The 21,531-nt window shown below is 47.8% G+C and overlaps 3 protein-coding genes across 4 annotated transcripts in view; 2 read left to right on the top strand and 1 right to left on the bottom strand.

The window, feature by feature from the left end:
- The first annotated feature begins 64 nt into the window (after positions 1–64).
- Positions 65–12,777, top strand: ero1b (endoplasmic reticulum oxidoreductase 1 beta). 2 transcript variants are annotated; one of them, XM_030350994.1, is made up of 16 exons: positions 65–525; positions 1,976–2,095; positions 3,580–3,663; positions 3,791–3,832; positions 5,856–5,938; positions 6,761–6,834; positions 7,290–7,410; positions 7,837–7,883; positions 8,002–8,013; positions 8,156–8,182; positions 8,286–8,378; positions 9,494–9,740; positions 10,188–10,257; positions 10,413–10,499; positions 10,712–10,845; positions 11,355–12,777. In XM_030350994.1, exons 1-16 carry the CDS (start codon positions 352–354, stop codon positions 11,413–11,415), a joined length of 1,476 nt encoding a protein of 491 aa, XP_030206854.1. In that variant the 5' UTR covers positions 65–351; the 3' UTR covers positions 11,416–12,777. The 2 variants fall into 2 exon arrangements, with proteins under 2 accessions (XP_030206854.1, XP_030206856.1); XM_030350996.1 differs by lacking the exon at positions 65–525 and adding an exon at positions 1,433–1,675.
- A 765-nt stretch (positions 12,778–13,542) lies between these two features.
- gpr137bb (G protein-coupled receptor 137Bb) lies at positions 13,543–19,458 on the bottom strand. The gene is made up of 7 exons (XM_030350999.1): positions 18,687–19,458; positions 18,285–18,334; positions 17,695–17,917; positions 16,542–16,691; positions 15,947–16,075; positions 15,011–15,132; positions 13,543–14,692 (listed from the first exon to the last, which is right to left on the bottom strand). Exons 1-7 carry the CDS (start codon positions 19,113–19,115, stop codon positions 14,587–14,589), a joined length of 1,209 nt encoding a protein of 402 aa, XP_030206859.1. The 5' UTR covers positions 19,116–19,458; the 3' UTR covers positions 13,543–14,586.
- A 1,466-nt stretch (positions 19,459–20,924) lies between these two features.
- LOC115540025 (nidogen-1) overlaps positions 20,925–21,531 on the top strand; it is a 22,318-nt gene continuing 21,711 nt past the window's right edge. Inside the window, exon 1 of the mRNA XM_030350989.1 lies at positions 20,925–21,383. Within this exon, the coding sequence (XP_030206849.1) occupies positions 21,189–21,383 (195 nt within the window). The 5' untranslated portion in view covers positions 20,925–21,188. The remainder of the gene's footprint in view (positions 21,384–21,531) is intronic.

Here is a 21,531-nt window from a genome sequence, read left to right as displayed (position 1 = left end):
CGTGGCAGGGTGCGCAGCCTCTTTGAATAAATGATACACGAATCGCCCTTGAGGAAATGATCCTCCGTGCTCTCCGTAGCTGTGAACTGCGTCGCCGAAGTAGCGTAAACCCAACACATTTAGCCTCTAAAGCTATGAGTCGAATTCACAAGTGTGTCATCGGTTCTTATACATTTAAGGTCCGTTATACCTTAAGAAAACCATTGGCTATTCAGTGAATCGCGAGTATTGGATGCGCTGTGTCCGGTAGTTAGCTCGTAACTAGACGCTAGGTCTGTGATCCAGGTGTAACACGCAGTGTTGGTGAACCCACTTCGCTTCGTTTTTTGAACCACTGACACCGGTCAAGTTATGTGGAGACATATTTTTCTAATGCTTGGCCTTTTGGCTTTAGCCTGGTTATTTGGAGACCGGGTGTTCGACTGGTATCAAGGGAATACCATCAAACTAAAAACGGATCCGCCGAAAAGTGAGCAGCCGAGAAGCCTGCTGGCGGACACCCCGGAACAGAGCTGTTTCTGTCATGTGAGTACAGTAGGGTGCTGTTGGAACTCTGTTTCTCCTTACTTCTGAGATGACCCATGAGCCCATGTCAGGAAGACCTCTAACATCAAAGGTCCACAAAGCTTCTGGCATCTTCTGTTGTTTTATGTGACGTCACACCTGGACGCGTGATGACGGCCAACTGAACTAGACTCACACCTTTGTATAAACGCGATATAACTAGATGTAAACACTTTTGAAACAAGATATAACTACGATGTTACACTATATTAACACAATATTTATATTTATGGCATCCGTGCCTTTATGCCATCACCAGCCATTTATGAAAGAAATCAGAAAAAACCTCGACACTACTCTTCAACATGTTGGGGTTGTCTGAACAGCCTTCAGCGAAGTCACAAACGAATATTATCTTGTACGTTTAAGAGAAATAGTTTTATACAATAGTTATATTTCCATGTGAACTCATTCTGTAAGTTGCCTTTCTGATTAGAGTGTGTTTATTTCTCTTGAATTTAGTCTATGTAGAATATATAGTTCCATGTCACAGAAGCGTATACGTGTCGATCTCTACCACCCTTTATAGACTATTGATCTTACTAATGTTTCAAGTACCTATCCGCTAAAGACACGTTTCAAAAGCTCAAATTCACTTAATAAATAAGAAGCACTTTAAACACTGGACGCAATGTGATTTTTGAAGTACTGTTATTAACTGTTTCTCAGGCAGCGTGGTGTGCTCTGATTGGCTACACGGGAGGATTGCCCATTGTTTATCTCTGGGACTTGTAGTCTTTCCAATAAGAACAAGCCGTTGCCTACGATTCATGTCAGCACTTTATTCAACTACAGTCGTCCATCTTTAGGGCAGGGCTACGTTTGACAGCACTTGACGCTCATTTGTGTTTGGAGGCGGGGCCAAAGCAGGAATAAAACACTAGACATGTTCCCAGCAGCTGTCAGTTCAGAAGTTTCATTCATTAATGAGAGGAAAACTGTTGAGTAAGTGCAAGACTCAAGTGCCAAATGAAGTGTTGTGCATTCAGCGACGCTGGAGTAGAGTAGTGAACAAGGGACAGCTTTCTGCGCTATGATCGGCCGAACTCTGTCCATATGGTACGGGGTCTTCACCTGCTTGGCGGTGATATCTGGACGTCTCTACCCCGAGGTCAGCACTCATACCATTTTGAAGCAATGCAACCTAGTTTCACTGAAACTGGCCACTCTGTATTTGTTTGTTCATGGTAGGAGATGCTTTGTTTACCATGGCAAACGCATGTCCCTCATTTACCTACCCTTATACCTAGTTCCCTGGACGCTCTCAGGGTGGTGTTTATGTGCTGGGTGTCCACACGTAGAACCAGCTGCTAGGCAAGGTACTGGGGTGTAGTCACTGGGTGGTAGGTAAGTAGTGTAGTTATGGTGGGGTGACTGACTCTAGTTGTTGGTGTGTTGGTGGTGTTTTCAGCTGACGGGGGTGCTGGATGACTGCTTCTGTGACATCGAGAGCATCGACTCCTTCAACAACTTCAAGATCTACCCCCGTGTCAAGAGGCTGACCGAGAGAGACTTCTTCAGATACTACCGGGTAAGTACCACTAGGTTGGTACCGCTAGGTCAGTACCACTAGTTAACTATCATTAGGTCAGTACTAGGTTACTATCGCTAGGTCAGTACCACTAGGTTACTATCACTAGGTTAGTACAACTAGGTCACAAGGTCAGTACAATACGTTACTATCACTAGGATAGTTCCACTAGATTACTATCACTAGGTCAGTACCACTAGGTCAGTACCACTAAGTGAGTAGCACTAGTACCACTCTCTACCGTGCTAATAGGCAGGTGTTATCCAGGTTGATGGTTAAGCTCTGTGTGTAGACACAGAGCTGGTCTAAAAATACTGTCCTGACTTTATATCTACACAACCGCTTCAGATAACGCATCTTCTGTCTGCTACATAATGTGGCCCAGGTTCACGTCCAGAGACACCATGAGCCCACGGGAAGGCTGCAGGTGTAGTGTTACCTCAAACAGATGCACTTCTTCTTCTTCTTCTTCTTCTGTCACTACTAAACAGGCGCTTCCTGTTAAAGATAACAGAGCCCTTCCTCTTCTCAACCCCTTTGTCTTCATGGTGAACCGCAGCTCCGCCAAAGGGTCTGGGCGAATAGCCGCCTCGTGTTATTGTCACAGAGACATCGTCGGCCTGGAAATGGATTTGCATATCTGTTATGCAATCTAAAGTCAAATGAGGTTCAGCTGAACACGTGCTGAAGGCTCTCCATCAACTTCCTGAAGGGACTGGGAGTGTGGGTGTTAACTAGTTCCCCAGAAACCACCAGTGCTTGGTCCTACTGGTGGTGAGAGAGTACAGGCTGATCCACACGCCTATGTATGTACCCCACGTTGGCCGGGGGCCGTGTCGGGACTCGGAGGCCCCCCCTCAGACCTTTGCAGAGCTGCCTGCATGTACATGTCACGTGACAGTGTACACAGGGGGGCGGGTTAGCGTTCAATACCACATACGTACAAACCCACAAGCAAATGGATGGCAGGACGTGGGCGGTGTTGGCCCCTGTGCAGGACGAGGCGCTGTGGTTTGGCCCTCACCAGGGTCGACCTGGGTCCTCCTCCCTGAACCCAGGCTGAGCTGCTCTGTAATCCCCACCTCTCCACCTCAACCCTCCCTGGACCACCACCCCTGGTCAACACAGGCCCGAGACCGAACCCACCCCTGGGCCTCTGCTCCTGCTGTTGCTGATCCTGGGGGGGGGGGGGGGGTTAGCGCCTAGCATCGCTACACGCTAGCCTCCGTGTTTTAAAAATATTCAGGCTGTCAAGCTGCACGTCTGTCTTGATCTATACACAGAGAGTGTATAGTGTATTTTATACTTTTGTATCATATTTTGAAACTAAAATATGCATTTTGGGACGTCGTTGTTAAGGCAGCAGGCGTGTGTCGCTTAGGTGGCATGGGCAGCATGTGAAGGACTGGTTTGACTGGTCACGCTGTAGTTAACCAGTGGCAGCATGTGAAGGACTGGTTTGACTGGTCTACTGTTCCTTGCAGGTGAACCTGAAGCGTCCCTGTCCTTTCTGGCCCGACGATGGACACTGCTCCAACCGAGACTGCAACGTGGAGCCCTGCCCAGAGGTCAGAGGTCAACCCCTCAGCTCAGTACAGTACACATTATACAGAAATACAGGAGAAGATGACCTGCTCACCTGTCTGTCTGTCTCTCTCCGTCTGCCTACTTGCCTGTCTCTCTATCTATTTTCAGAGTATGATTCCTGTGGGAATTAAGTCGGGGAACTTCAACAAGGTAGGCCTGCTGACTCAGCACGTCACCGTTAATGCACCCATGTTGTTTTAGCTGATAAACCTGCTGACTTGGCCAATCCCCATCGCTACATTCACGTTGTTGTAGCTGATAAACCACCGCTTAAGAGTGCATTACACTATCGGTTAAGAGTGAATTTAACCTAGTTTATCTAGTTTACAGTGAATTAAACAGCTAGTTCAGAGTGAGTTTAACCACTCACTCCAGAGAGTGAATGATCGTTTTAAGTCAGCAGGCTAGTGGTGAGATTCTGAGTGATGGTTGTGTTTTAGCAGGCTAGTGGGGAGAGATAGAGAGTGAGTGAGTGAGTGTTTAGGATCGAGGTAATGACCACTGGACTGCCTATCATCTCGGACCTTAAGATACTCCTCTCTCTAGCAGCTTGCATCATATCCTAACTGTCATAGAGCCTGGAAATCCCTACTACAGATACTAAACTACTAGTACTTTACATACTAAACTATTATAGATACTCAACTACTTTACATACTCAACTACTTTACATATTTAACTACTTTACATATTCAACTACTATACATGCTAAACTATTATACATACTAAACAACTATATTTACTGAACTACTATACATACTAGCATTAGAGACTGGACAACCCTACCATGCATGCTAAACTACCATGCATACTAAACTGCCATACACGCTAGCATAGAGACTGGATAACCCTACTATACATCCTAACTACCATACATACTAAACTACTATACACACTAGCATAGAGACTGGATAACCTTACTAAACACGCTAAACTACCATACATACTAAACTACTATACACACTAGCATAGAGACTGGATAACCTTACTATACATGCTAAACTACCATACATACTAAACTACTATACACACTAGCATAGAGACTGGATAACCTTACTATACATCCTAACTACCATACATACTAAACTACTATACACACTAGCATAGAGACTGGATAACCTTACTATACATGCTAAACTACCATACATACTAAACTACTATACACACTAGCATAGAGACTGGATAACCTTACTATACATGCTAAACTACCATACATACTAAACTACTATACACACTAGCATAGAGACTGGATAACCTTACTATACATGCTAAACTACCATGCATACTAAACTACTATACACACATAGAGACTGGATAACCCTACTATACAGAGCAAAATACCATACATACTAAACTACTATTCACACTAGCATAGAGACTGGATAACCCTACTATACAGAGCAAAATGCCATGCATACTCGACTGTTTATATAGATGTGCTCATCGTTGCTGTAGTCTTCGGTCCAGCATGGAGCTGGTTTATAAAGGGATTGTTTGAACAGTGTGTTGGTTCAGCTGGTGGCTAGCCTAGACTTATTGTTTACAGCTTCGGTTGTTGTGTTACGGGCCATGTAGTACTCATGTAGTACTGGTGCTGACGTAGCCTACTGTAGTAATAATAATAATTCATTGAATTTATTTAGCGCTTTTCTAGACACTCAAAGACGCCTACATTGAAGGGGGGGGGGGGGGGGGACCTCACTAACCACCACCACCGGGGCTGTAGTACCCTAAGGTAGTACCCTACGGTTGTACCCTGCGGTAGTAGCGTAGTACTGCAATACTCTAACACTACTTCAGCAATTGATTCATAACTCTGTTATGAGTCATTATTGGTTGGTATTTTCGGCACCTGTCTAGGTGCTGGAATGACTCACAGCAGAGTGTTAATGACTCATAGCAGAGTGCTTAAGGCCGAGTTCTGGCCCTGAATCAAAGGTTATGTAAAGACAGGCAGGGTCGTGGTGGTCGTTTCTTGCTGTCTACGTGATATGCCCACATCTCTCTCTCATTCGTTTTCTTCTAATAAACGAAGAATACGAGGGCGAGGGCTTTTTGAGACGAGGGCGGAACTAGCGACTCTACTGACCTTTGATCTGTCAGATGTCATAATCGATTTAAAGAGACTAGAATTACTCTTCTGCTCTCTCTCTCTCTCTCTCTCCCCCTCTAGTACTCAAAGGCAGCCGCTCCTGTGTCTGATGTGGCGTCATGTGAGCGGCCCACAGACCTCGGAGCCATCAACAGCACCCTGAGGTGAGAGCCGATTCACCCAGTCTGGACCCCATGTACCCAGTCTGGCAGGCTGTACCCAGTATACCCCATCTCTGAACCCCATTTACCCCGTCTCTGAACCCCATTTACCCAGTCTCTGAACCCCATTTACCCAGTCTCTGTACCCCATTTACCCAGTCTCTGAACCCCATTTACCCAGTCTGTACCCCATTTACCCAGTCTCTGAACCCCATTTACCCAGTCTCTGAACCCCATTTACCCAGTCTCTGAACCCCATTTACCCAGTCTCTGTACCCCATTTACCCAGTCTCTGGACCCCATTTACCCAGTCTCTGAACCCCATTTACCCAGTCTCTGAACCCCATTTACCCAGTCTCTGTACCCCATTTACCCAGTCTCTGAACCCCATTTACCCAGTCTCTGTACCCCATTTACCCAGTCTCTGAACCCCATTTACCCAGTCTCTGTACCCCATTTACCCAGTCTCTGAACCCCATTTACCCAGTCTGTACCCCATTTACCCAGTCTGTACCCCATTTACCCAGTCTCTGAACCCCATTTACCCAGTCTCTGGACCCCATTTACCCAGTCTCTGAACCCCATTTACCCAGTCTCTGAACCCCATTTACCCAGTCTGGACCCCATTTTACCCATGCTGGATCCCTCAGACTGTCTGTCTGTCTGTCTGTCCATCCCTCGTTCTGTCTGTCCTCAGTAACCAGAGTAAAGAGGCCTTTGTGTCTGTCTGTCCATCCATCCCTGGTTCTGTCTGTCCTCAGTAACCAGAGTAAAGAGGCCTTTGTGTCTGTCTGTCCATCCATCCCTGGTTCTGTCTGTCCTCAGTAACCAGAGTAAAGAGGCCTTTGTGGACTGGGATCGTCACGACGATGCGCAGGACCACTTCTGTGAGATAGATGGTGAGTCGGACTGCTCCCTGGAGAGAAACATCCATGCTGTAGGTCTTGTGTTACGCTCTGGTCGGATACACCGGAGGGTGGATGGTTTGCTAGACAGTAAAGGTGAATCCACGCCTAAAAAAACAAAGCAAATATTGTACCCACGTGTCTCACGGGAGGGATTCAGCATCAAGTGGAATTTGCGGGAACGAGCAAATATTTTAAGTTGAGCGAATGACGATATTGCATCGTTCGCAAGAGTAGGATCTCACCAAACCCATGTGACCCAGGTCGTTGGCGCTGCACCATTCTTTGTATGTATTGAAATGGTAGCTGGATAGTAAGGCTGTGTGTCGTCCCCCCAGATGAGGGCTCTCCAGGTGGATGGTATCTAGATAGTAAGGCTGTGTGTCCCCCCCAGATGAGGGCTCTCCAGGTGGATGGTATCTAGATAGTAAGGCTGTGTGTCCCCCCAGATGAGAGCTCTCCAGATGCAGCCTATGTGGACCTGTTGCTGAACCCAGAGCGCTACACCGGGTACCAGGGTCCTTCTGCCTGGAGGGTCTGGAACAGCATCTACGAGGAGAACTGCTTCAAGTACTGTCATATACGCTATCTATACTCTATACACCCTATATATACTAGATATACTCTATACTAGATGTACTCAATACTCTATATACTCAATATGTATATGCTTGACAGCATCTATGATGAGAAATGCTTGGAGTACTAAAACACTATATACTCTGTACACTCTATATTTACTCTAAAGCCCACAGCATCTACTGAATGTGGAGAACTGCTTCCAGTACAATCATATACACTATATAGAGACTAGCTAACAGGTTATATATACTATATCTACATTAGCTAACAGCTTATTTATTCTATATCTACTCTAGTTAAGAGGTTAATTATACTATATCTACATTAGCTAACATTTTATATATATATATACACATGCTATTTATACTATATACATGCTATTTATACATATGTGTGTTTCTTTCTTTTTCACAGACCTCGATCAGTGTACCGACCTTTGAACCCACTGGCTCCTACCAGGGGTGAGACACGCACACACAAGTTGACTGTAGAAGTGTTTGGCTATTTAAAGACCAGATAACAACTGCTCTCTCTTATCTCTAACTCTCTCTTTCTACTGGTCTCTCCAACGGCTAACAGGAGACGATGATGGTGAGCTCATATCATTTGAATTATTGCCACTAGTATCTTATAGTATGTTGTAGTAGTAGTAGTAGTAGTAGTAATCCTAGTAGTAGTAGTTAAGTGTATAAGAGGTGAGACGCTCTAACCCAGATGTGTTTCTGTCTCGCAGGAGAAGGATTCTACAACTGGCTGGAAGGTACATGTCGGTCTCTCCCTTTCTCTAGCCCCGCCTCTACCTGTCTGATGTTTGATGTCCTGGTATAACTAGTGTTAATAGCATCACCCACGTCTCCCACCAGGGCTGTGTCTGGAGAAGAGAGTCTTCTATCGGCTCATCTCTGGTCTTCACACCAGCATCAACATGCACTTGTGTTCCCAGTATCTGCTGGATGGTACGGACAGCAACTTACACCAGTTATCGTGTGTGTGCGTGTGTGTGCGTGTGTGTGTGTGTGTGTGTGTGTGTGTGTGTGTGTGTGTGTGTGTGTGTGTGTGTGTGTGTGTGTGTGTGTGTGTGTGTGTGAGAGAGTGATCGGTGGTACTAGTGATCTTAAGTGTGACGGGTGGTACTAGTGATCTTAAGTGTGACGGGTGGTACTAGTGATCTCAAGTGTCTGAAGGGTGGTACTAGTGATCTAAAGTGTCTGAAGGGTGGTACTAGTGATCTAAAGTGTCTGAAGGGTGGTACTAGTGATCTAAAGTGTCTGAAGGGTGGTACTAGTGATCTAAAGTGTCTGAAGGGTGGTACTAGTGATCTAAAGTGTCTGAAGGGTGGTACTAGTGATCTAAAGTGTCTGATGGGTGGTACTAGTGATCTAAAGTGTCTGAAGGGTGGTACTAGTGATCTAAAGTGTCTGAAGGGTGGTACTAGTGATCTAAAGTGTCTGAAGGGTGGTACTAGTGATCTAAAGTGTCTGATGGGTGGTACTAGTGATCTAAAGTGTCTGAAGGGTGGTACTAGTGATCTAAAGTGTCTGAAGGGTGGTACTAGTGATCTAAAGTGTCTGAAGGGTGGTACTAGTGATCTAAAGTGTCTGAAGGGTGGTACTAGTGATCTAAAGTGTCTGAAGGGTGGTAGTAGTGATCTAAAGTGTCTGAAGGGTGGTACTAGTGATCTAAAGTGTCTGAAGGGTGGTACTAGTGATCTAAAGTGTCTGAAGGGTGGTACTAGTGATCTAAAGTGTCTGATGGGTGGTACTAGTGATCTAAAGTGTCTGATGGGTGGTACTAGTGATCTAAAGTGTCTGAAGGGTGGTACTAGTGATCTAAAGTGTCTGAAGGGTGGTACTAGTGATCTAAAGTGTCTGAAGGGTGGTACTAGTGATCTAAAGTGTCTGAAGGGTGGTACTAGTGATCTAAAGTGTCTGATGGGTGGTACTAGTGATCTAAAGTGTCTGATGGGTGGTACTAGTGATCTAAAGTGTCTGAAGGGTGGTACTAGTGATCTAAAGTGTCTGAAGGGTGGTACTAGTGATCTAAAGTGGTTTTCGTCTTTGCGGCGTCCCAGAGGGGTGGGGCAAGTCGGTGTGGGGTCCCAACGTGCAGGAGTTCCGCCAGCGCTTCGACCCGGCGGAGACCAAGGGCGAGGGCACGCGGCGCCTCAAGAACCTGTACTTCCTGTACCTCATCGAGCTGCGGGCGCTGTCCAAGGTGGCGCCCTACTTCGACCGCTCCTTCATCAACCTGTACACGGGCAACAACCAGGAGGACGGGGCCACCAAGGACCTGCTGCTGCAGATCTTCAACGAGACCAGGTGGGGCTCGCCGCACCGAGGACACCCTGAGGACTCCCACACTGAGGACGCACACTACACACACACACTGAGGACGCACACTACACACGCACTGGGGACACACTCTACCAAAATCACTGCCCACAATCACTGCACTCACTGTGGACACATTGACTACAAACACACGCCCACACACACTTACTAAACACACTGAGGACACACTCACTAAACGCACTCCCTAAACACACACTCGTTCACCAGCAAACGCCACACTCCACAAACAAACATTGTTCACACACTCGGCAGTGCACACTTACTACCCACACTCACTGGGAACTGGACTTCCACAAGTTCCCATTCCCACATTGGATCCAGACGGGGGAGGGAGGAGAGCTGTGGATCCATGCTCTGTGTTCATGTGTTAGTGTGTTTGTGTGTTCGTGTGTTCATATGTTAATGTGTCCGCAGGGCCTTCCCCATGCACTTTGATGAGAGCTCCATGTTCGCTGGGAAGAAGCTGGAGGCCAAGATATTAAAGGTATAGAAAGCACTCCTATCTTACTCCACCTTAAAGTGAATCCCCATAGCCCTAAATGCATCTGTACTGAAGGTCATAAGTACTGAAGGTCATGATGGGTAAGAAAGATAACATTAAGAACTTCTGGGGTAATGGATCAATGCTTTTCTCTGCAGGAGGAGTTTCGACTCCATTTCAAGAACATCTCCAGGATAATGGACTGTGTAGGCTGCAGTAAATGTCGTCTGTGGGGAAAACTACAGGTGAGCTAGCAAGCTATAACACCTGTATGCTAACATATAGACTACAGCTGAGCTAGCAAGCTATATCACATGTATACTAATGTATAAACTACAGCTGAGCTAGCAAGCTATAACACCTGTATGCTAACGTGTGTGTGTGTGTGTGTGTGTGTGTGTGTGTGTGTGTGTGTGTGTGTGTGTGTGTGTGTGTGTGTGTGTGTGTGTGTCTCTAGACCCAGGGTCTGGGCACGGCCCTGAAGATCCTGTTCTCTGAGAAGGAGATCCAGAGCCTCACTGAAAACAGCCCCTCCTCGGCCTTCCAGCTCACCAGGCAGGAGATCGTGGCCTTGCTCAATGGCTTCGGCAGGTAGGGTACTGGGACTCTGGTCGGACACTTATTTGATTGTTCACTTCCTCACAGAAAAGTATTTGAATCAATTGGGGAGAGGCTCTGAAAGTGTTGTAAGAACAAACGTAGGAACACAAACCACCTCAGGGTCTAGACTGTGAGCTGGTAATGGACGCACAGATCTTTGCTACAGGGGTGAAACAAATGCTAACTAGAAGAGCTTCCAGGGAGAGGGATGAATTATTCACCTTCTCTTATCTCAATGTGTTGACATACCGCTATGGTTCCTGTCTCTCATGACTGAGATTTAATCATTAATCCTCTCTAATGGCTCATCTCCTCCTCTCTCCTCCTCCTCCTCCTGCTCCTCCCCTCCTCCTCCCTCCCCTCCTCCTTGTCCCTCTCCCCCTGCTCCTCCCTCCACTCCTCCTCCATCCCCTCCTCCCTCTCCTCCTCCTCCTCCTCCCTCCCCTCCTCCTCCCTCTCCTCCCTCCACTCCTCCTGCCTCTCCCTCTCCTGCTCTGCAGGCTCTCCACCAGCATCCACCAGCTCCATGTCTTCCGCTCCTTGTTGAAGGGGAAGAGGTAGCGGTCCTCCGAGCCAGCAGGTGGCGCCAGTCCCTAGGGAACTGCAATAGTCTCATCCAGGATGAGGCCTCCTTCAGGGACCCTCTCTTACTGTAGTCCACATGCCCCCCGGCCTGCGGTGTGCCCCCCAGTCCTTCCCACAACGCCTGCTGATCCCTCGCTTCTCCTTCCGTCAAATTGGGACAAAACTCTGCTTTTGAATAGTTTCTTCTTCCTGAGCGGTGGAACTATAGCGCCCCCTAGAGGTTTTCATCCGTATGAAGCGAGGCCACGCCCCTCGGGATGACAACATGCTCACAAAGAACAGGAACAGCACCCCACCCCCCCTCCCCTTCAGTCCTCTGATAGGCTGTTGCCCTTTTGAGGATTCCTGCTGCATTATGCTTCTCAGGCTGTGTGTGTGTGTGTGTGTGTGTGTGTGTGTGTGTGTGTGTGTGTGTGTGTGTGTGTGTGTGTGTGTGTGTGTGTGTGTGTGTGTGTGTGTGTGTGTGTGTGTGCGCGTACACCTTGGGACGTGTGTGTGATTGTAAGCCCCTGCGTGTGCTGTGAATGATCAACAGTTGCAGCTATGATTATTGAAAGCTGTGATGGAATCCATTCTTAAGAAATATCCTCCATCGGATAGCACATGAAACTTGTGCTGTTTTATAGTTCTTTGTATTCTGTGAAGCGATTCCCTCTCGGAATCAGTCTGTCTCCAGCTCGGCCGGGCTGTTGTAATGCTGTGCCTCTTTTGATTTAGTTTTTTGTCGTCTTTGAGCACGATGTTTAGTGCTAACGCTGAAGGCTACTCCTCTGAACCATAGCAAAGCTGTCTTTTTCCAAACGCAACGTAGAACAAGCATAGGACCCCCCTCCCTTCCCTTTAGTAATGGTGTTTCCTAGGAAACGAGGAGGGTGGGGTAGAGCTGATGGACCAAAGTGAAGTTTGTTACGTCTCTTATTTATTCTGGTGGATTTTGTGTGTATATTGTGGTTTTGATTTCATTTACTTTAGTTCATTTGGACCTGGCCGAGCCCTTCTGACCTCTTGACCTCTGCTCAGCAGGGTGCAGAAAGAGAAACATGCTAGCAAGACATGCTAACTTCTCCGCAGTTGAAACCATTCTACAGTCAAGCAATGTTAGGTGTGTGTGTTTCTGTTTGTGTGTGTGTGTGTGTGTGTGTGTGCGTGCGTGTGTGTTTGTCTCCATCCCTCACATTCCACATGTCTGCCTTAAGAACCAAGCAATCATTGATTTGAACGCCTGCTTGTGGTTCTGGTGTTTCCGTCTGGTTTCTCCACGTCTGCTCGTGACTGTGTAAACGTGGGAGTTGTATTTATTTGAACAGAGTAATGAATAAATCTAATTTCCAGATGGCATCAGTTGTCGTCCCTTTTATTGTGTCCAAATACAAAGCAGGTGTGAGACCAAAAGTGTAGTAACTAGTTGAGTGTACTAGTTGAGTGTGGTAACTAGTCACCAGTTGGGGGTAGTAACTAGTAGTCTAGTTGAGTTTAGTAACTATCAGTCACTTGCTGAGCAGTTGAGTAACTAGTTATCACTACTTGAGAGTAGTAACTAGTAGCAGCTAGTATTTTGACCACTGAAATTATTTTAATTTCACGACACTACACAGATCCAAAGACACAAAAACAGCTTGTGGCTAACGTCAAACCGGTTCGTTGTAAACTGTGGAAAAGTGCTAAACCATAGAACCAGATCAGTGTTATCTATGTTACCTATCTGTTTTGTTTGAAAATGGAACAAAATCTTGTTTGGCTCTTGTAGTCAGGTTCGATACGCTCGTACGGATCAGTATCGGTACACCCGCTATTTCTTCATACAGCTGTGACTTCTGCTGGTCCTGCTGTTCCTGGTCTCTCCTGGTTCCCCTCCTGGTCCTGATAGCCTTCAGACGATGCTCTCTGGTGGTTGGAACCAGTGACATGTCTGGACCGGTCCTGGATACTAGTTTGCTATTATAGTGATGCAGCAAGAGGTTCTGATGGAACTGTCTGTGGCACCGTCAGTGATGTCAGCCAATAACTGTCCACGGTTCACTGTGCACGTCATACTGTGGCCTGGCCATTAACAGCACAACCTCGACAGCAAAACATTCCTCAAACAGTGATTTCAAGTCTTGCTGAAATGCTTCCCAGAGTTTATTAAATAAAGATCATAAGAAACATTGAACCAAAGCTTCTACCACTACTACTACTACTACTACTAGTTTAACCCCAGACCAGAGATGTTGGTCAGAACCTTCAGATTGTCGCAAGTGTGAGCATGCAGCACATTCTGACAACAAAATAATTCACAGATATACAGATGGACATATCTGAAGTGTGGGCTGAGGTTCTGGCTGGTGGTGGGCACAGGTCCACAGGGTCGGGGAGACGCTGAACATGGGGTCAGAGCCGGACCTGACCAAACTCCTTCACCCAAGCCTCCTGGATATCTCAATCCTTTCGTCAAGCCCAACTCTGGTATCGACCACCAGTCACCATCTTTTGAGCATGAGCACAAATCTAGACCGGGTAATACGCACGTTCCATATGAAACCAGGACCTCTTAAATACAGGAGTACTAAGAACGTTCAGCATGGGACCAGGACCTCGTACATACAGGAGTACTGAGTACGTTCCATATGGGACCGGGACATCATACATACAGGAGTACTGAGTACGTTCCATATGGGACCGGGACCTCAATCATACAGGAGTACTGAGTACGTTCCATATGGGACCGGGACATCATACATACAGGAGTACTGAGTACGTTCCAAATGGGACCGGGACCTCAATCATACAGGAGTACTGAGTACGTTCCATATGGGACCGGGACATCATACATACAGGAGTACTGAGTACGTTCCATATGGGACCGGGACATCATACATACAGGAGTACTGAGTACGTTCCATATGGGACCGGGACATCATACATACAGGAGTACTGGGTACGTTCCATATGGGACCGGGACCTCAATCATACAGGAGTACTGAGTACGTTCCATATGGGACCGGGACCTCAATCATACAGGAGTACTGAGTACGTTCCATATGGGACCGGGACCTCAATCATACAGGAGTACTGAGTATGTTCCATCCGGGGACCCAGGTAATAAAATGCTTTGTAGAAATGCTGCACTGTGGGTCCAGATGGTAGAACCAATCCTGACCCTGCTCTTCATGGGTAGGGGTGTAGCTCCTCTGTGGTGGCGGTGGTGTACCTCTGGTGGTTGGTTGTGCTGAAGCTGTGGTGACTCCCCCAGTCGTAGCAGTCTGATGGTAGGCTGGCAGAGCAAAAGACCACATGCCTCAAGTCAGTCAAGGTGTTGCACAGACAGCTATGGACTTTCTTAAAGGCCTGGTACCATCACTTGGTTAACAAGGCCCAAGGTAAAAACGTCTTTAACATTCATATAAATGTATTTTATCAAGTTCATAATCAATAGATGAAATTAACTCTAAGAAGGGACAATCAGCATCTTATTAAAGCGAGGAAGGAAGGCGGTACAGTTTCGGAGACCGGTTGTGGTCAGAGACAGCCTTGCTCTGTTCCTCCCGCTGGTTGCTACGGTAATGATTGGGGGAACAGGTGACGTGGTTACCTGGCGGACGCGTTCTGAGGAGGGATGCTCCATGCAAGGTCGTCATCGCTGTCATAGCGACGAGGGTTGTCGAAGAAATACCTTCTGGATGATAACACATGGTGGGGAATCCCTGCAGCAATCTGTAGTGAAGCATAGACCTGGTTTATAGTGAAGCATAGACCTGGTGTATAGGGATGCATAGACCTGGTTTATAGGGACACATAGACCTGGTTTATAGGGGTGCATATACCTGGTTTATAGGGGTGCATAGACCTGGTTCATGGGGACGCATAGACCTGGTTTATAGGGGCGCATAGACCTGGTTTATAGGGACGCATATACCTGGTTCATAGGGATGCATACACCTGGTTTATAGGGACACATAGACCTGGTTTATAAGGACGCATATACGTGCTTAATAGGGACACATAAAACAGGTGTATAGTTACGCATAGACCTGGTTTATAGGGACACATAGACCTGGTTTATAAGGAACATATATACTTGGTTTATAGGGACACAATTCCAGTTTATGGTGAAAGATAGACCTGGTTCATAGTGAAGCATATACCTGGTTTATAGGGACACAGACCTGGTTTATAGTGAAGCATAGACCTGGTTTATAGGAACACAGACCTGGTATATAGTGAAGCATAGACCTGGTTTAAAGGGACACAGATCTGGCTTGTAGGGTCACATAGACCCGGGTTCATAGTGACGCATATACTTGGTTTATAAGGACACATTGCCCTTGTTTATAGAGACACATTGACATTGTAATAGAGACAGACCTGGTTTACAGAGATAGACCTGGTTTATAGAGACACAGATTGGGTGCATAGAGACCCCTGGACCTGGTTTAAAGATCCCACCCACAACTCACCACCCAACCCTAACCCCCTTAGTCCCTAACCCTCTCAGACATGTCATCCAGGAGCTCTGCAGCATACTGACCCCATCCTGTGGGGGGCGACGGACTCTGAAGAAGAACACGACCAGGGAAGTGGGTAGGAGCTCCCAGACGAAAAGCACCACCCCAAACACAACGTAGCCACCATCCCCCAGCGAGGAGCGCAGGTCGGCCTAGAGACACACCACCAACACCCAGGGACCAGCGGGACATACAGGAACACCGAGGAACATACAGGAACATACAGGAACATACAGGAACAAAGGTGAACATACAGGGACCACAGGAACCACAGGGACATAGCGGGACATTCAGGAACATAAAGGGACCACAGAAACATACAGGAATATACAGGGACATCCAAGAACCACAGAAACACACGTGAACCACATGGACATGCCGGGACATACAGGGGAAGGTAAAAAAAGATCAGATCAGGAACACAGATGTTAATTTATGTTGCCCCTTTCAAAAATAACTGAGATTCAGAAGTGAGCAATTGGATGGAGGGTACGTTGGTAGTATTATGTAGTAACTGTTTGGATGGGGGGTGGTTTGGTAGTATTATGTGGTTACTGTTTGGATGGGGGGTGGTTTGTTACTGGGGTTACTAGTTAGTGTTCTGGGGTTCTGTGTTACCTGGTCCGAGACGTTGTACCAGTCGTAGTCGAAGGAGTCCATCTTCTCGATGTCTGCAAGGGCGAGCACCAGCAGGTTGTAGCAGGCTCTGCTGGCGTACAATAGGATCACCGTGGTGCCAATCAGAGACACCTGACACACCGACGTCCCCTGTAACCAATCAACAAGAAGAACACAGAGAGGCCATGAACCAGCACTCCAGGGTGCCCCTCCCCATCATGCCTCTCTCGGCTGGAGACAGAGATCTCTGATGTGTGTCCATATTAAAGCTGCATTATGTATGTTTCCTCTGCATTATGTATCAACAGCCTCTAGTGGTTTGTAGGCAAAGTGTAGGTTTTGAAGATAATAATCCTATTGGGTCATTTATTATTCTAAGCGAAGTATGGTTTGTAGTAGGGTAGGCAGGACTAGTAGGCTTAGTATGGTTGGTAGGGTTAGAAGTAGGGTTAGTAGTAGGGTTAGTGGTATAGTTAGTGGCAGGGTTAGTGGAAGGGTTAGTAGAGTTAGCAGGGCTAGAGGGTTAGTGGTAGGGCTCATATGGTTAGTAGTATAGTTAGTGGTAGGGTTACTAGAGTTAGCAGGGTTAGAGGGTTAGTGGTAGGGTTAGCAGTATAGTTAGTGGTAGGGTAAAAAGAGTTAGTAGGGTTAGTAGTAGGGTTAGTGGTAGGGATAGTATGGTTAGTGGTAGGGTTAGTAGAGTTAGTAGGGTTAGTAGTAGGGTTAGTATGGTTAGCAGTATAGTTAGTGGTAGGGTAAATAGAGTTAGTTGGGTTAGTGGTAGGGTTAGTAGTATAGTTAGTGGTACGGTAAATAGAGTTAGTAGGGTTAGTAGTAGGGTTAGTGGTAGGGTTAGTATGGTTAGTAGTATAGTTAGTGGTACGGTAAATAGAGTTAGTAGTAGGGTTAGTGGTAGGGTTAGTATGGTTGGTAGTATAGTTAGTGGTAGGGTTAGTAGAGTTAGTAGGGTTAGTAGTAGGGTTAGTGGTAGGGTTAGTATGGTTAGTAGTATAGTTAGTGGTACGGTAAATAGAGTTAGTAGGGTTAGTAGTAGGGTTAGTGGTAGGGTTAGTATGGTTAGTAGTATAGTTAGTGGTAGAGTTAGTAGGGTTAGTAGTAGGGTTAGCGGTAGTGCTAGCATGGTTAGCAGTACCTTGGACTCCAGGTAGATGCTAGCAAGGGACATCTTGGCCACCTTGTAGAGGCAGACGGACAGCGAGATGGCGCACAGAACGAAGAGGCTGTCGTTGATGGTGACGCGCACCAGCACCAGGGTCTTCACGGGCGCCCAGGAGGTCTTCACCAGCAGAGCACACACCAGGTTGACCCCCAGGAAGAGCGCACTCACCCCGGCAAACACCAGGTACAGCGGCAGCCTGAACCAGGGGCCGAGGTTAGAGGTCAAATTGTTGTTGAGCTGTAGAGTCACACTGGGTGTTTACTGGTAGAATCATACAGAAGGAGGAGGTGGAGGAGGGGGAAGAGGAGGTGGAGGAGGTGGAGGAACAGTCGGTTCCTGTATCTATGAGGTTGAGAGGGGAATAGGTGGAAGGGAAGGAGGAGAAGGTGGAGAGGGAGATGAGGTGGAGGGGGAAGAGGAGGCTGAGGAGGAGGAAGAGGAGGTGGAGGAACAGTCGGTTGCTGTATCTGTGAGGTTGAGAGGGGAAGAGGTGGAAGGGAAGGAGGAGGAGAAGGAGGAGGAGGTGGTGGAGGTGGAAGTGTTGGAGGTGGAGGAGGTGGTACCTGTATCGGAGTAGAGCTGGGGTGTACTTGGACTTTGCCTTAAAGTAAACCTGTAAATAAACAAGATGGAGGATTAGTACGTCTAGTAGGGGTAGTAGAGTTAGTAGAGTTTGGTAAGTTGGGTTAGTAGTAAGGCTAGTTGGGATAGTAAGTAGGGTTAGTAGGGTTAGGGTGAGTTGGGTTAGTAGTAAGGTTAGTAGCAAGGGTCAGTAGTAGGGTTATTATGGTTAGGGTTAGTCGTAGGGTTAGTAGGGTTAGTCGTAGGGTTAGTCGTAGGGTTAGTAGGGTTAGTCGTAGGGTTAGTAGGGTTAGTCGTAGGGTTAGTAGGGTTAGTCGTAGGGTTAGTAGGGTTAGTCGTAGGGTTAGTCGTAGGGTGAGTAGGGTCAGGGTCAGCGGGCCTACCTGAGCGCAGTACAGGTTCATGAGGCTGAGCGTGAAGAACTGCAGGCAGACGGGGAGGCAGTAGAGCAGCCAGAAGGGCAGGGGCCCCAGCGCGTTGGCCCGCCCGCAGTCCCTGAAGTAGAAGGAGAAGAGCAGGGCCCGGAGCGCCGCCCACAGGAGGCACAGCCACAGGAAGGCCGTCTGGTAGCTGAAGCGCTTGTGGCGGTACCGCAGGACCAGCCACAGCTGGGCGTACACAAAGCCGAAGAGCAGGGTGTAGAACAGGGTGTAGACCACCGTCAGGCCCAGCTTCACCACGGGGGGCACCGCCGGGGAGGTGGTGGGGGCAGCGGGGGGGGCGAGGGAGCTGTTGGCGTCCGCCGCGCCTCCTGCCGCTCCTGCTGTTCCTCCTGCTGCCATCTCATGCTCCGGCACACGACTCTCCTCCATCAATGACCAGCAGGAGAATAGAGCAAGAACTCCCACTCTCTCTCTCTCTCTCTCTCTCTCTCTCTCTCTCTCTCTCTCCCTCTCTCTCTCTCTCTCTCTCTCTCTCTCTCTCTCTCTCTCTCTCTCTCTCTCTCTCTCTCTCTCTCTGTCTGTCCCTCTCTCCCTCTCTCTCTCTGTCCTTCTCTTTCTCCCTCTCCCTCTTTCTCTCTCTTCTGTTTCTCTTCGTCTTCTTGTCTCTCTCCCTTTCAACTGATCTATCTATCCTCGCGGTCTTTCTAGCGCTCTCTCTGTCTCTCCATCTCTCGTGTCTCTCCTGCAGATCCTCACGGCCTGAGAGGCAGAGAGAGAGGGGTAGGGCACTCCCCTCCTTTTGCCGGTACCTCGGAGGGGGGCTGCTATTGGTTTGCTGCTGTCACATGACAAAACACATGACCGTCTTCTCGGTCATTGATTGGTGGGAGGAGCAGAGAGAGCTGGTCGTGCCTCTGGGGGGAGGGGAGAGATGGATCTGGAAGGAGAGTGAGGCTGAGCGAGAGAGGTGTGGTATCCACGTGGAGGGGGGGCGGGGGGGTTCTACACACCCCCTCATCATCACAGTAGCACATCTTCTTCCTCACTCCTCGTCTTCCTCCTCTATGGTGTAATAAATATAAATAAATATAAATAACACAAAACAAACCACCACAAGGTACCATGTTTAACGGCAGAGGATGAAATAGTCAGAATGTGTGAGAAAGGCATCCATTCCTAGTATCTGCAGCAAATACTCTGAGAAGCCCTTCTACCTAGTTGGTTCCACCAAGGTGGTTCTACCTAGATGATTCTAAGATGGTTCTATCAATATGGTTCTACCACTGTGCATCTTAAGTGCATCAGAATATTTGATTGACTATTGAACTTCAAACCAGACATCAGTAACAGATCCGATCTAAATGAACGCATTCCCGTAGAAAGATGGGAGGGGCTCCTTAACACGAAGTCCTGAGCGTTCACTTTGTTTCGGGACAGAGGGGAAATAAAACATTTACACTAAGGATTTAAACAAAAAAGATTTCACATCTAACATATTGTAACCATCCAAACGTAAATCATTGCCGACATTTGAAGCATTCAGCCAGGACTAAAATGTCTGGATCTGCATGCACTATCAACGTTTAAATGATCTCTGTTTTATAAAATTGTACCGTTGCCCATTATGGCAGACTGTATAAGTGAGGGATCCTAACGGCAGCAATAAAACATATCGTTAAAATAAAAGTAGGCTGTAAAATGATCAAACTCCTATCCATAAAATACGTTAATGGGGCTAGTAGGCTTCATCTCAAATTTCAAAGCAGTACAACACAGCACTTAATTCGATGAAGACTGCTGCAGACACATTTCCGCGGTGCAGGGCTACTCCCGGGCCTAGCGCTAGGTGGCAGCAGATCTCTACCCTGGTTGAGCCGTCTAGGCTGGAAGTAACCAGGCCAGGGTTACGGATGGTTATTATAACCTTTTCTTTGATCGGGTTCTGATGGGTGTTCAGTTGTATGCAGCTATTTTACTCAATGTGTAGGACTACATAGATCTAATCCCGCTACGGCCCGTATTTATAAACCAGGCGCCACCCGGTACAGCCCCCTTCCCCCGCATCACCCACCTCCCAGCATTGCCCCCCCCTCCCCTCCTCACCCCCCTTCACACCCTAACCCCCTCCCCACCCTAACCTCTATCCCCCTCCCTCCACAGCCACTCACTCTTCTCTCCCCCGCGCCACCACCTTCTCCCGCCTCCAACCTCCCTCCCTCCCACGCCTCACCCCTCCCACTCCGGCCTCCCCCCAATGCTCTCCTCCTCAGACCTCCATTCAACCCCTGAATGCGGTGAGGAGCACTCTCCGTCTCTTCTTCTCCCTTACCTTACCTTGGCGTCTCTCCAGAGTCTGGACTCTTGAGCCTGAGCCTCTCTCTAGATTGTGGATTCCCCTCGTACCTGAGCGTCTCTCTCGAGGCCGGACCAAGTCCTACCTGAGCGCCTCCCTAGAGTCAGGATTTTCTTCGCACCTGAGCGTCTCCGAGTCCGGACCGCAGCATGGGCCGGCCCGACAGGTGGTTGCTTTGGGGGGTTTTGCTCCCGATGGTCTGCTCAGTGTGGAGCATCTCCCGGACGGACTTGTTCCAGTCTCCTTCCGAGGAGGATGAGTTGGATCCCGGGAGCGACGCGTCCGTGGAGGTGAAGCTGGACTCCGGACTCCACTTCATGGGGGAGACCCTGAAGACCGTCTATGTGAGTGCACCACGCAGATACTGTTACGTTGCTATTAGTTCAGCACTAATCAAGTTCATGACTTAAATTATTTCAATGTGCGTCTCTCGGGTTTATTTCAAGTGTGTCTGAGCGCCTCGTGATGAAACGTGACCCCTAACTTTAAACT

This window comes from Gadus morhua, chromosome 3 (genome assembly GCF_902167405.1).
Source record: "Gadus morhua chromosome 3, gadMor3.0, whole genome shotgun sequence".
NCBI classification, from domain to species: Eukaryota; Metazoa; Chordata; class Actinopteri; order Gadiformes; family Gadidae; genus Gadus; species Gadus morhua.
The sequence above is the reverse complement of the archived record's forward strand: the minus strand, read 5'-3'. Positions and strand labels throughout refer to the sequence as shown.